The following is a 15442-nucleotide window of genomic DNA, read 5'->3' on the forward strand; positions in this document are numbered from 1 at the left end:
ATTGTTCGTGGGGGACTATTGCAAATTAATTAGCACTTTGTCGTTAAAATGATGGTGATGATAAAAAATCATTTGAACACAAGAAAAAGAAACAAGTTTCAAGAAACGTTTTACAACATTTATCAATAAGAAAAAAGAACCAAAGAATTTAGAAAAAATCTATAACCAAAAGAAAACAAAATGAATTTAAACCTGCATAGAACATGAGTAAAGTAAAGAATGTACTAAATGAAACATAAAAAAAATACGAAAAACAACAAAAAGCAAATAATAGGTTAAACAAAACTAAGGACATAGCAATACGGCAAGTAAAATGTCGTCTCACTCAAAACCACATGATTAAATTACATAAATAAAGCTAAAACTGTTAATAATCACACTGACAAGAGTACGCTTGGTGCAAGGCAAACAGCAGTCATCATTAGAACCACAAGCGCACAACAACACCAGCTAATTAGAACATTTCCAACAGAGATGATCATTCAATCGATCAATGTATCTCACCGTTGTTGAAAACTAGCAACAAGCCTAGCCGATGTACACATAGGTCAAAAAGGAAGCGATCTGGAAATGGCATAAACATCTTCGCCCCTGAAAACCCTTCTCCCAAACCGGTCTTCGTGATTTTGCTAGCTTCGACCGGCGTGTAAAGACAGCAACCATTTCCGCATCAAGTGCGCAAGTGCTGCAGTGCAACGATCGCAAAAACATGCACCACAGCCAAACCGTGGCCACACTCCCCTTGATGACGCACTCTCAAATGCAAACATACGGCGCGTGTGCGTGTGTGTGTGTGTGCACCGAGTGAAAACAGAAAAACCAAAACCCAAGGAAGCGAAACAGCTAGTTGACAATTTTAATTGCATCTAAATTTAGTTTCCTTTCCCGTTTTGCGGAGGGACAAGTGCTGGTAAGGAAGAAGTCACGGCACCTCCTCCGATCCAGAAAGGCACGTGCATTAGACGGGTGGGTTTTAATTAAATTTTCTCCTCTTTACGAGCAAGATAAATTTCTCCTTTTTATTGAGCGAGAGGTGATAGTGCCTCGCACGGTTAAAGCGGGAGGGTCCGATGGCGTGTGGCAGGTTTTTTTGTGTCCCCCCTCCCCCCCATCATCTTCTCCCATCGGCTCCGTCCTCCTACTCGACGGTCGTACGCGTAGCTTTGCGATATGTTACCGATAAAGTGACCTCAGCCCGTGCAGTTTCCCCCCACACACACGGGATTAGTGACCGGTGTGTGTATGTGCTGCGTTTTTTTTTTTTGATGCGTTAGAGAGCCGGACAAGACACGCCGGGTACCGCTACTAAGCGCCAGGGCGATGGGTTTTATTTTATCGCTGGAGGATTTTATGTTTTCGCTAGCAAGATGATGCCGGGAAAGATGGAGCGTTTAAAAACCGTACGCCGTAGGTAAATAGGGGTCGGGCTAATCTCTTTGCCCCTTTACACCGGTATCGGAGGATGAATTAGAGGCTGGAGGATCATCTAGGCAAGGGAATCTTTAAGAACACAGAGCGGCGGCACGGGCACATACACCTTTTGCTCGGATAATTTGCAGAGCGGAAATCTGAAACCACCACTTGCCGCGGAATGCCGCCCAGCCGATATCCGATTGTGAGCTTTGAGTCTGTGTCTGTGTGTGTGTGTGTTTGTTCCTCTAACGGCTCGGGCTCATTTGGCTAAGCATTTGAAGCGTTTAGGCTTTCCTCTCACTCCCTGCCGATAGTTAAGAACGAATTTTGCAGCCGCTCCAGCCGGTTACGGTTATGTTGCGCAAGTGTGTGCGGTGTGGGACGATACGACACGATGATCAGACAGCGTTGTTGTGCAAGGGCCGATGGAGGGGCGATTTTTGTTTCGATTACTCACGGCGGTGGGCTGGACCATTCTGCGCGCATCGCGGAAAAAGCGCGAAACTCATAAAGCTTACCTGTGGAAGAGGAGAAAACAAAAAACGATTGGATGAGAACAGTGAGCGAAGATGGAAACAAGTGGAAAGCGGAACAGAAAAGAATGGTCAGTGTTAATTGAAAAGTGCTTTTGCGTTTCGAATAAAAAAGCGATTAAATAATGATGCTTCAAATTAAATGCTGCCCCAAACATATACGCGGTAAGATTGGAAATTAAAACCCGCGCGCACTTGCGCATTTTTGTCGGTGCTTTGTCGGATTACCGGGTCAGATAAGCCGGCCGGCGGTAGTTTGAAGCTATTTATGGTGTTTTAATTTCATATAACGATTTTCTAGGCTATCTAGCATTTTGAGTTTTAAATTTTAGGCGTTTTGAAATAAAAAGCCGTAAGAAAATGAAAAACAAGTTGTTGCCCAATTAAATAGGAGGAAATGTTTGAAGCAAATAAAAAACTGAATTTAGATCAATATTCGAAACATCGATGCTCCATTCCCAACTATTTGCTCTAGAATCGTAAAGGATCCGCTTAACGGCAGTTTAAACAAAACCAACCTCTTCCAGCCGGCATTCAAAAACACCACAGCATAACGTAATAATGCTCAACGCTTCACTGCATGTCCTTCAGAAGCTCACGTTTGAGGCACCGCTTTTAGTTCTGCCCCGTCGCCATTGTGTCTTTGCCTTTTTCCCTAGTGCGCAGTAGCCGTGCCGTACCGTTTTTGCTGACATAACCCGTTGCCAGACATAGGGGGTTGGCTGCCTTCCTGTCCGCACTGCCGAGCTAACGAGCCGAAGTGTCGTGACAAACTTCACAGCAAATCAGTTCGATTTGAAGGGTTTGCTCCAGCGGTGGGGGTTGCAGGCTGGAAAAGAGCACCACGGTTTGCCACGGTAGCTGAAAGTGTTGGACGTTTGAAAAAAAAACCCGACCAAACGGCGGAAGAACAACAAGTGTGAAACACAATTCCTTGCAGACACAATTGACATTTTCGTGCAATTTAGATTTAGTGATCAACGAACGGCGAAGCCTGCTTCATCAGCGGTCGTGGATATTTTTCAGCATCGCTGAAGATTGGAAGCTGTTGGAAGGTTCTCGCTTGTGCTTTTTTGTTGCCTCCAACCACTGTTTGCTTTTGTTTATTCTATATCTTAAACAAGGGATAGGCCAGACAAAACCAAATCGAAAAACCATCGCAATGCGGTAAGAGACTTCTGGTGAAGGTATACCCCACACTATAGTTGTTCTACGGGATGTTTTTTTTGCTTCTCTCGTCCCCTTCTCATCTCCACATTGCACGATGCTTTTTCCATTACTCCACGATCGCGAGCGAGTGAAGCGAGATGGAAATGGAACGGCGGTTGTTGTGGCACAGCCGTGCACGATCCGCGAAGATTTAACGAGATGATCTAGATCGATTGATCGAAACGTTTCGATCGGAGGGTGATATTCGCGGCCTAGGACATGATTATCGCAACGCTACTCCCGTGCCTCTCAAACCGTGGCTGTCTAGTTAGGCACTGTCTTATTAGTCGAGTCGAGGTTTGTACTAGGATTTTTTTTTGTTTTTTTCATCCTTGCTGTCGTTTGTCTCCGAGCGTGGCAGTGGAGGAAGTGACACGTAACACCGGGCAAGAAACAAACATACGAAAGAAGATGTTCTCGCCAGCAGCTGACAAACGATGGATGAGCGAAAACGCGCGAACCGAGCTAGTGAAGGTTGTCACGTTCGTGTGACTGTGACATTTTTATGAACCGGCGTGCCGTTTGCCGAGCTATGGCCCGGTGGACGGCATTGTTTTACTTTTTATTATGCTAATGTTTTGTGGGAGGTTATGCTGTTACAGCATCGGTAGCTCTTAGATTGTTGCAACAAAGCGAGAGGGAGAACAACGGGCTTTTCTTGGGTTGGTGTTTTACTTTTTTTATTTCACATTTTTATAGTATTGTGGGAATGTTTTAGTTTTCAGTGCATTTTTATCAGTAAATGAATGTTACAGAGATTAAATCAAGTTGAGCTTAGTCTGTTTGGATACCACAAGTAGGAAGCGCGCTGTTACTTCTCATTAAAGGGAATAAATACATTTAAGGTCCGTCGCCATAACAGAGACACACAATTCCTTAACGTAACTTGTTCAGCACTATTATATGGTGGTAGTGAATTCATAAGGAAGCAACAATATTGCATCATTTTATCGAACCGTCGCCTTAAACGTTGTAAAATCGATACGATTCACTTTCCCAATCGAAACATAACCGTGCAGAGAAAGTTCTCCTCTGTCATTGCGGTCCCTGTCAATGGCCAAAACTGACATGAAACGTCGACATCCCTTGATGGACGGAACGCGCCATGTGACCAACCTGCGTTTAGCTGGTATGTTGTCGTTGATAAAAAAAAAAAAAAAACATACCAGAAAACTATCTCTCACACTTTTCCTTTCGCAACACTGGGGAAGCAAACTAATATGGGATAGGAAGAAGCAAAAAAAGGGGTACATATAAATAGAGTCCAGTCCATAACCATTCCGGCAGCGATGGGGACGCTAAACGACGAACCCCAGCTTCCGTGTCTACGCACCACCGGTCGGGTTGGGCTGGGAGCGTTTGAGTTTATTGCTTCTCGCTATTTGAAGCTGACGATCCCGTCGCCGATCGATCGATCGATGGTCGGTATGTCAATACCCACAAACGCTCGAGGTATGTGAGGAGGCAGACGTTTTGTGTGGATTTTATTTTTTCACCACGGTCCCGAGTATTATCGGTGAAAAATAATAACGATAATTGCTGCCTACTGGTTGCCAAAGCTAGCGGGCTCAATGGGTAATTTTATGGCAGTGCGGAAGCGGCCGCGCCTTCCGAAGATTCTGGTTCGTCACAACTTGAAGTGACAGCCACAGTAGTCGTTTGTCCATTACGATGATGCGTTTGACGGCACGCCATCAAAACGATGACGAAAAAAATAAACAACACTCGATCGGCAAGCATCTGCAAAGGGGATCCAAATCGATCGGACCGGCCATTTGATGTAACCTGCAGCCGGTGATGATTAAAAGATGAAAGATGTAATAAAACCTGTCACGATGCCGGCGACTTCCACACAGCAATTCCGTGTCAACCGTGGCCTGGCGGTAACGGGTCGCCGTACCCGGAGAAAGGTGTGAAAGATCACTTTCTTTTCCGAGAAGTAGGTAGGGTTTTGGCTTGCAGCAGGGCTGTGCCGAAGTGGGAGAGTGTTAGTGTGTGTGTTGTGTCATGCCTGTTAATCGTGAAATCTGGAGGGTTTGATGGACTGTGGGATGGGTTGCTTAACATTCGACACGATCGCTCCGGGTCAGGTTGAGCGTGTAAGTGACGTGAGTGATGCATTTTTCCACATGACGAAATTTATCGACAGCGGTAAGCGTTTTGTAGGATTTCGTGTATACTTTTAAGCAGAGATTAGATACAGCGGACTTCATTTAAAACCGTATCAGATTAACTATGTATTATTTTTTGCATTTTATGATCTTCATGGTGTTGGTTAAATAAAAAAGCTCTTTGGTGCTTTCTCTCTTATTCTCTCTTATGTTATTCTGATTCATTTATTTGTCATAATTAGTTTTAGCACAAAATATGTTAGAAATCACGTTAATGAGTCAAACTCAAATATGCTATCATTAAAATAATATAAAAGCCTAATTTAATTTTTTGTTAAATATCGGAATACGCTTTTAAGTTAAAAAGATATTGTTAATTGAACAGAATGAACAATATAGTATTCGATTATTCTGATATGCAGTATCTATCTAGTTCTATCATCGCCCCATTTCGCAGTAAATATCAACATATTACAACATGTTGTAACGCCTTTTTACAGCATCTTTATTGCTGTTAAACTAAAACTAAACAAAACTGTAATACAAAACCCAACACACACGTTTAACCTGCAAATGAGCCGCCCATCTGATAGCTCGAAACGTCTGCAACAATATTTCCCTGAAAGGGGCCATCGCAGCGGCGCTGGTGCACGAGAATTCAGGAATGAGTTTCACTTTCTCTACATGCCCCGAGGGCAAACGCAAGTTATCACATACGAGAGCGGGCCCCGCATGTGCGGTCGCGCCGAGGGTCTCCATCGATCGACTCCCTTCCCCGGAGACCAGCGACACAAGCGTTTGGACGACGAGCAGGAAAAGGAAATCGGACCTTCGAACGCATTAATAAAACATTTACCACACGGCGGTCTGTTTTTACCCCACCGGTGTCCGCGCGCCTTCACTGCCGTGCTGCCCGTGGTGTGGGAACACTGACGAAAAACTGTTAGTAGATCGACCGGCCGCGATATATTGGGAGCAGCCAATACTCGGGGACTCAGCCCGGGAACTCAGCCTGCAGCGAGTCACGACCGTTGGAGGGCCGGCCGGTCCGTACGCTATCCTGTCTGTTTGACGTTCACCTCTCTCCTGTGTGGATGTGTGTGAACTGCCATTCGGAACGGACCGCTCCGAACCTGTCCGGTAAAGCTCTTGTTGCGGCCGTGGGTTCGGAAATTTCATGGCCAAAAGCTTCGCGCCCTCAAGCGGTCTGTATGTGCCCAGAGACGCAGAGACAACTTTCCTTTTTGTTTTTGCCTAAAATCACTCCAGCTTTCGGAAAGGAAAGGTCCCCTCGGCCCACAACCCAGGGAGGATGGAAAGGTGAGATGAATATAAAACTAGACAAAAATGCATCGCCTAAGGGTTCGTTGGAGTGACAAAACTGAGGACAAAAATAAAATCACACACACACACACACACACGATCGTACGCATAATTCAACATCCGCTCTGCGTAAAAGCTAAAAGCCCTCGAGCCCACCGCTTGCGATGCTTAATTGCACCACAGCATGGATTTTATGAGGAAAGGGGGAATTGGAGCGTAGATCGGAGCATCGAGTTAGAGGGAAAGGGGTTATTTTCCTGCGCCTAGGGTTACTTCATGGCGACCCACCGGTGACTAATTAGTCCGGCGGTCCACGCGATTGCGCAAAAGCTGGCTGGCGTTTCAAAAAGTTGCTCGCGTTAGATACTCCGTTCCACCATCCCGGCTCGAACGGGTCCCTCCAAGGGTGGTTTTGGTGTGCCTTCCAAAGCGCATTAGGCAGCCGTTGCGCTAGAAGCGTTGCATCAGATGCGTTGTGCAGGTTTGGTGGCGAAGAAAAGGGCAAGAAAACAGGTGCATCAACCTTTAGCGACACTCGACACCATAAATGGACTGCGATCGTACTGCGTGCGCCGTCGCCCGCGGCTAGGGAAACCGAGCCCTTGTGGGTTCTCCACATTCCCTTCTCCCAACGCCTGCTCCTTTTCCTTCTCCTCCCCTTCATCCACTGGTGACATAAACGGTACACCAGGAGCGTGCACGCGCGTTTCGATCGTGCTGCAACAGCAGGTATGGTGCGAGCGCATACGCAATGAAGGAAATGTCGAGAGATGCTGAGATGTTGCGTAAACAACATCCATCTTGCAGCACTCACATACCGATCGGAAGGAACAAATCAGGTTCACCCAAGCGTCCGAACGGGTCACTGCTCCGTCAATCTGGTTGGGAGGTTTGTTGTTTTTATTACTGGCTCCTCTCTCATTGCCCACCGTGTTATCTATCAATAATGTCAGGCGCTTATGAAATTGAAATGACTTGGATAACGGTGAGGGAGGGGGAGGGGGGGGGGAGCATCCCAGGCGGTTGGTGATACAAGCTGCTGGCAAAGGAGGGCAAAATTAGGAGACGCAGAGATCGCTTTCTCTATCTTGCCCTTTTTTGGGCGATCAGTTCCGTCAGTTTTCCGGAAGCTTCCGCAGTGGAGGTGATAGCTGGACATGTCAAGTCAAGCAGCCATGATAGATGACAGATACAAAGTTATGAGGTCGGAAAAGTTGTATTTTTGACATATCCTGGATTTGGAATAACCCACAAAACGAACATATGTAATAAATTCTGTTTGGCTTTCTCTTCGATTTAAGAAATTTTCTACCAGGATATGGATGGATAGCTTGAATATTTTCTAGTAGCCTTTTATCGGGCTTTGGAAATGATATGTTTATTCCTATGTAAAGATGATTGTCTGGTTCCTCTGGACAAGGAATTGATGTGCTCTGACGTTTGTGTATTCTGTTTTTAATACACCGGGAAGATGTATGACTTCGGATAGTTTTTAAAAATAATAATTTTTGAATTCTAATCAGAGTTGTGGATTTTGAACGCATTAAGTTTCGTAGATCTTTTCGCCTTGGTAGGGTGAAAAAAAAGATATGTTAAAGGGTTTTTATAGAAAACTAAACACTGTAAGCTTCATTTCCAATTTGTAAAATACCAATTCAACATTTTCAAATGCTTGTCGAACGTACACAAAGCAATTAATGACAGATCATTCGAGTTTCCATTGTTATTATTAAAATGTATTTTACGGGATTGAATTGTTTGCTTATGGTGTTCAGATGGCTAGAGAATCCCTGTATCGAAACTTACCAATTCATATCCAATAATTGAGCTAAGCTATATCAAAGATTTAATCTTTTGAGCATTATTTATAGTCATTCATCACAAATGCTGGTGGTAGGAAACGATTGAGGCAATATTGATTAATGAAACCTACTTTAATAAGGTTTTTTCTCAGCAGCGTATGATTTATATTTATATCTAAACTTGTTTTTGTCGAACAGATGAATATTTTTCAAAAAAAAAAATAATAATAATTTTAATAAGACCACTTACAACTCATTTAATACAATCAATATTTTATTTTTGTCATAATCATTCATCATTCTTTCATTGCTGAATTTATGTTGGTTATGTTTTAAAATAAATCTCTGAACAGGTTATGTTAACAAATCTTAAAAATCTAAATAAATGTTATAAATCTTAAAGGTTATGTTTTAAAATAAATCTCTGAACAGAGTTTTTCATTATTCAAACTTTGAGGAATAGCATCAATGTGAGTGTAGAATGGCCTTAAGGCATCCAGCCAATTTGTTAAACTCGAGCAAAGAGGGACGGAAGCAGCAGTTGCCAAGAAGCAACGATTGCTTGTTTCACCTATTTCAAGAGTGTGTAATTCAATAATGCGTATAATGTGGCGAAATGTGTAAATAAAAATCAAACAAAACCATCATTTTATGTAATTTTGATTGAGATCATTTTTGATGAACATCACAGAAAACAAAACAAAAATCATAGAACACTTCAAGCCTTTTCTTTTCCTATTTTTAAATAGACGTATTTGAGTAAATATTAGTTTCAAATATTTCCCAATGTTCTATTCGCCCTATTCTCCATTACCAGATTACCTCTTATTCAAAGATATATTATTTACTGCATACTCACGGTATTCGCGAGGATTGCATAACAAACTTTGCTGGCTGCAGCCACGCTGGTCACCAGCCCATTCAACCATCCATTTGTCGACATTTTGCGCATCTTGGGCCGCGTTGCACATCGAACGATTTTGCGATCACGATCGGATGCCAAATGGCGAACCATTATCATTAGCTCTTGATTGAAAATTGATGAATCCACTGGTTACGGGAGAGATCCGTAGCATGGGACGCAAACCGGGACCCACGGGGTAAGAAGTATCAATCCAGCCCTACGCCCGGCTTTAACCGTGCGAACGGGAACCATCAGTCTGAACCACCCGGGCACCCGGATTCGTCGTCATCGAAGTGCAGGACGGTTGCCACATAATCTGCACCGAGCACACGGGAATGGAGCGGTAAAATTTGGTGATGTGAGCAGCGATTGAGATTGAGCAGTATCGAGCATGATCGACATACCGGAGGTACAACGTTCCTCCCCCGAACCCCCTATGCTCGGGCCAGCAGCATGTGCAAGCGCATCCGAAAGCTTTGCTTATCATCATTACAGTTATTACGATTAGCCGTGTCCGTTATTAGCTGCACTATTATGTAACAGTACATAGCGTGCCTACACGATGAGCATGGAGGCGATGGAGGCGCTCGAGAGCACGAAAGAAGGAAAGGTGTGCAGTTGCACCGTTGCAGTGGGTTTGTTTACCCTGCTTCTTTCTTATTTTTTTCTCTTCACCCACTAACGGGCTCACGCTTCGTCGCTGTCGATCATGAGTGAACGGTTGATCATGAGCGTAAAGTGCAGTTTCGTTGCTATAGCAACAGCGAACCAGAAAAGGGTGCTAAGGGCAATGTAGAAGGGTGTGTGTATATGTATGAAATAAACGAAACGAAGCGGGAGGAGGAAAAGAATGTGGTCGCTCTGAACGAAATGTGACCGCGTTCGATCGGGGAAAGGGTTTATGAGGTTCACTTGGCTCGGCTCGGGTTGGGTGCAAAAGAAGTTGTTACATTGGGTGATAAACATAATGTTGGTGCAGTTTTTTTTTTCTTTTCGCGAAAAAAGTGATTGTCTGCGGCACAGTTCGTAAGGTAGCAGCGTTTTAAGACGATTTATTGGCACACATTTGTTAATGGATATTGCAGTCGACGTTTGCGTCCATTTTTATGCATTCCGTACGGGATGTTAAGCGAGTGAAAATTGCTTTTCGTATTGCATGGTAAATAATAACATTTTCTTAACGCTCCACGTTTGTCCCAATTCAAGCCAATGGTAAATAAGAAGGAAAACAGATTGCACAAATCAAGAAATGCCGGTCTTGAAACCATTCTGCACCAGAGCAAGCGCAACCGTCCACGCGCCCAAGATTGCACGATGCACGGTCGCTCGGTGATGCAACTGCATTCATTACCACCCACACGAACGGTCCCCGGTTCGAGCCGATCGATCGGCTACGGTCCATCGGAGCCGGTTATTGCAGATCTCCTCCACAGCCCGCTTTTGCCGTTGCAGGTTAATTTCCGGTCACCACACCACCGAAGGCACCGCGCGCGTCGTCTCGTCACTTGGTCTCGCCACTTTCGTTCCTTGGTGCTGCAGCGCTCGACAAGGTGCCCTTAATCGCACACGACGGCCCCCACCGATCGGCTGGCGTGTGTAAGTGTGATGCGGCGGCAAAGAGGTAAGGTGTCGGTGAAAACGAAAAGTATTATTCATTTCCTGCAACAAACATTGGCACACAATCAATGCTCCAATGCGGGGACAACACACCCACCCACCCTGGAGCCGCTTAAAGGAAGAGGAAGTGCGAGAGACAGGGATAGAGGGGTTGCAGAAATGGAGCTAGAATGGAGATCTCTCTGCGTTGCACTTTCGTACGGGTTCGGGAAAAAGGAAAACAAACGTGAACCTGCGTTCAACCGTTGGCGGAGGAAGGAAAAATTGCAATGCAACACAGCTGACAACCAGGGCTAGCGGCAGCGAACGGAAAAAATCAATTCAATGGAATGGTTTTGGAAGCTAATGCGGGCGTGCGCTACACAAAGGGCGCTCGCCGGCGCAAAACTGTCGCGACTGTGGCCGCGGTCGTGAGAAATTGATTAATTGAGATCGATTAATTCGTTTAAATTGAAATTAAATGACTAAGGGGCTTGTACCGCTAGCCATTGGCCCCGGGGGTGGATCTTTACACTGCCCTGCGTGTCCCGGCGTGTCTTTATGTTTGTTGTAAAATTCACTTTCGATCGTAAAGCGCACCATTTGTTTGATCGGGTTTCCGTTGGATCGTGCGGCAAGCAAAAGCAAGGAAAGTAACCGGCCAAGCGAAACTGCGTGCGCCTTTGGTTGCACTTTCTCAATCGGTTCTTGTGGCGAATTGCACATTATGTTCGATCGATTGGTGCCGTGCGCAATTACTCACACAAAAAAACGCTGCGACAGTTGCGTAGGCGCTGTTTCGAGCGTGGCTCAGATGAAAAACAAAAGGTTTCGCATAAGGGCGGGTAATTTTAAGCGGCTTCAAAATTTTGGCCCCGCAAAGGCAAATCGGTGTAGTGAAGGTGAGATTTGTGTGCTGTGTGCTATCCATTGTTTCATGCGGGAAGGGCAATGTTTTGTCCCGGCCCCAAGGCACGAGAGCGGTACAAATTTTTAATTGATTTACAACCGCAAGATAAGTTGGCGTTCGTTGTGCACGAGAGGCTTGCGACATGCAACCAAGAAATAGTGTTCGAAAAAAAAAAGAAAAGTTAAAAAGTATCAAAGAAAAGAAGAATGTTCGGGGAAAAAATAAATTTTCCTTTTGGAACGAAAGGTAACAAAGCATGACTCATGTATGTTCAAAAGAAGTAAACAAGATTATTGTTAACAATTTTTACACTTCCTGTTCCTTTGATTCCGCAGTAAAATATCAATTTGCATAGCATATAATTGAATGCTCAAACATATACCTAATACGATGTAATCGATTGCCATGCCACACTCGCAACCATCACAACACGAATGAATAGAATGCTCTTTGGAATAGGTGCAACATTGGAAGCTGTTTGGGTATAAGGTAAAAGTGGGCTGGTATTTCGACTCAAAATCCCGCATAAGTGTGCATTCCCTTAGTCCGAATTCCACCAAAACCTTAGCCATTCCCTTTTCCGTTGATTGATCATGCGGGAGAGAACACCAACACGCCACGGGCATGCTGCGATCGTTCGCAGGCCGAAATAAAACATTGCGTTTGTTTGGTGAATTCTTCGCGCTTCACACTCACTCACTCAGCAACGCAAGCGCTGAAATTATGTAAAGAATAAAAGCGAAAAGGCAATTCCCGCTCGACCGCGAATAGTGCCCGAGAGCGCATGGGCTGGGCCTTTCTTTTGGTCGTTTTTTTTTTCTTTCTTCAAATCTTCTTTTTGAGGTGGTGGGTTCTTCTTTGGTGGTTCCCGTCCGCAGCTAATCTGTAGGAAATCGAATCAATTTTGTAATCATTGCGTCAGCCTTTTGCCTTTCGGCTTTATGATTCTGAAGCCTGCCAAACGCGCAGCACGAGTGCGCTGCAGCACAGGGAGAAGAGAGGACGGTTGCGTTTATTTTCTGCTATCATGCAGTCGATTATGGTGTTTAAAGGTACACAGGGGTCCTTTCACGAGAAACCGAACTGTCCGCCCTGTGCGCGTAGCTGCGTTGGCGGCTGGATGGGCAACTGATTTTTGTGGTACCACGTCAGACAGATGGGATCGTCATGTTCCCGATTAATGGGTCGTCGAGGTTTGCCTAACTTTTTTTTCAGCGAAACAACTGCACCGAACCAGAGTATCCAGAAACATTTGGTATCCCAAAATTTGATAGTGTAAGGTTTGGGTGTTGCCCCGGTGGCGTAACCGTGAAAGCTGCGTTTGCATCAATTGGCCTAGAGTCAAGGGGACGTGTTGTGGTCGTGAACACGATTTGCGATCGATTTGATTGCGGCTTTAAGCGCCCGTTTGGTTAACTCAGGATGAAATAAAAGGAAAGAAAAAGAGAAAAAGACAGAGACATAGAGAAAGAGAGAGGGAAAGAGAGAAAGAGAAAGAGAGAGAGAGAGAGAGAGAGAGAGAGAGAGACAGATAAAAAGAAGGAGAGAGAAATCTTCTGCAACTGCTTCTAACAGATGTTTAGATCGGACGGTTTCCAATCACTCTAACAACTGGTGATCGGAGTTACTAGGGATGCAATGTTTGAAAACATTCCATTACACAAGTTATTCAATCGCAGAGAAAGAAAGTGTGACTTGGGTTGGAAGCAAGTATCAGTAGTGAATATTGTGTACATGAATGGTTTTGATGATCTTTGTCTATTTACTTTGCACTTCTTCCGCACGTCGGTCTATACTGGGCATAAGCATGTAATAGACTTTATTATCTATGATTTATTGGATATCATAGCAGGATAGTTAGTCCTGAATGTGATGATGATATCTTACAACATTCTTGGACAGTTCAATATCCATGGTGATCATCAAAATTTACCGAGATAATATGGATTTTTCCCATTATCTTTTATTTTGTACATGTCTCATGAATAAAGAACGTGTTTAGGTTCTAGGATCAAACACATTGACATCTTTTGAGTTTAAACTTGAGTAATTCTTGGGGATTTATTTATCAAAAAATCATCAATGTTGTCCGTATTCACAGTTGTTCAATCAGCAACAAGCGTTTAAATGACGTAGTTGCTCTCGGAACGCTTTGACTCGTTGAATCTCGTTAGCGGCTTCCGTTGATAACATGGTGATTCCCCTTATCAATGTGCGTCGGGAGTACTCCGGCGAACGTTTCAATATAGCGCAAGCGTCTCAGTGAACCAAACAATCTCCGACAGTGCAAATCAGATCGTGCAAACCTTCACAGACATAAAATATTGCTTCGGAAGCAATGACAGCTACCAACATTTCATTTCTGCTACTTCTCTTAATACTTGCCGTTCGTTCGCATCAACGCACTGTTCAGGGTGAGCAAGAGTGTACATTAGTAACGCATGAACGTGAATCGAAAGGAGTTCTGGTCGCCGCCGATCAATGTATCACATTTCGGGAGCAACCAGAAAACAAAGACTTGCACCCTACGCACCCCGTCTGCTGTGCCGTGTTTCGAAGTGATCCAACCTGTGGACGACTATCGCAGTATGCCGACGAATTTAGCTTCGATAGCCGCGAAACGCAACTGGATCAGTTTCCGTGGGCAGCGATGGTGCTACTACGCCGGGTTCAGAAGCTTGTGTGCAGCGGTTCACTGATCGCTAGCCGGTTCGTTCTGTCGGCGGCTCATTGCTTTGTGGATGTGCGCGGTACGAGTAAACCGTAAGTGATAAGCAGCGCCGGGGAAGTTCTCCTCGTTCCCCGTATGACGAATTATTACAATTTCAGAGCAACCGATTACCGGGTACGGTTAGGTGATTGGGATCTTGAGCTCGACGAGGATTGCCTGTACGTGCGCGGTCAGCTCGTTTGCAATGAACAGCAGCCGGTGGATTATGCTGTCGAGCGGATCATTAGTCATGGGGACTTTCAACGACAGCGGAGGGACTTTTTGCACGACATTGCACTGCTCAAGCTTGCCGAAGCGGTAGAGTACGGTGCACAGATAGGACCTGCTTGTTTACCAAACTGGAACGTTGGAGTTCCGCTGATTGCTGGTCAGAAATTTACTGTCTTCGGTTGGGGACGAACGCGGTCCTATTCGGGGGTAAGGCGCAAGTACAAAATTGAGATGCCGGGCAGGAATATAAGTGCGTGCGTAAGGGCTTACGGGTTGCGTGCGCCGGAGGTGCCTCGGATACATCTGTGCGTTGGAGGAGTGTACAGAAAAGACGTGTGCCATGGTGACTCAGGGGGTGCTCTGATGCGAAGGGAATCGAATCGATGGGTGCAGGAAGGCATTGTAAGCTTTGGAGCGTATCGCTGTGGAAAGCCATTGCCTGGCGTGTATACAAATGTCGCTCACTACATTGATTGGATTCAGTGGGCCATAGATGTCTCTTCAAGTTAGGTCTTGTTTTAGTATGTTTTAGTAGTCTTGTGTATAACATATCGTTTAGACCTTCTAAATAGATCTCTCCAAGCTAGAGCGCATAATTTATGTTGTTTTTATTTCAATAAATATACCAAGCGTTTAGCAATACACTAATAAAACGGGAATAGCAACTTCTATGAGAATAACAAACTCCGAACGCCTAATT

At 44.8% G+C, this 15442-nt stretch overlaps 2 protein-coding genes across 10 annotated transcripts in view; one reads left to right on the plus strand and one right to left on the minus strand.

The window, feature by feature from the left end:
* Positions 1-15442, minus strand: part of LOC121595923 (protein outspread) — a 199856-nt gene that overhangs the window by 77031 nt on the left and 107383 nt on the right. The window lies entirely within an intron of this gene.
* On the plus strand, positions 14063-15351 carry LOC121595935 (CLIP domain-containing serine protease 14D-like). Its single transcript, XM_041920416.1, has 2 exons — positions 14063-14564; positions 14631-15351. Exons 1-2 carry the CDS (start codon positions 14140-14142, stop codon positions 15250-15252), a joined length of 1047 nt encoding a protein of 348 aa, XP_041776350.1. The 5' UTR covers positions 14063-14139; the 3' UTR covers positions 15253-15351.

Source organism: Anopheles merus, chromosome 3R (genome assembly GCF_017562075.2).
Source record: "Anopheles merus strain MAF chromosome 3R, AmerM5.1, whole genome shotgun sequence".
Taxonomy (NCBI): domain Eukaryota; kingdom Metazoa; phylum Arthropoda; class Insecta; order Diptera; family Culicidae; genus Anopheles; species Anopheles merus.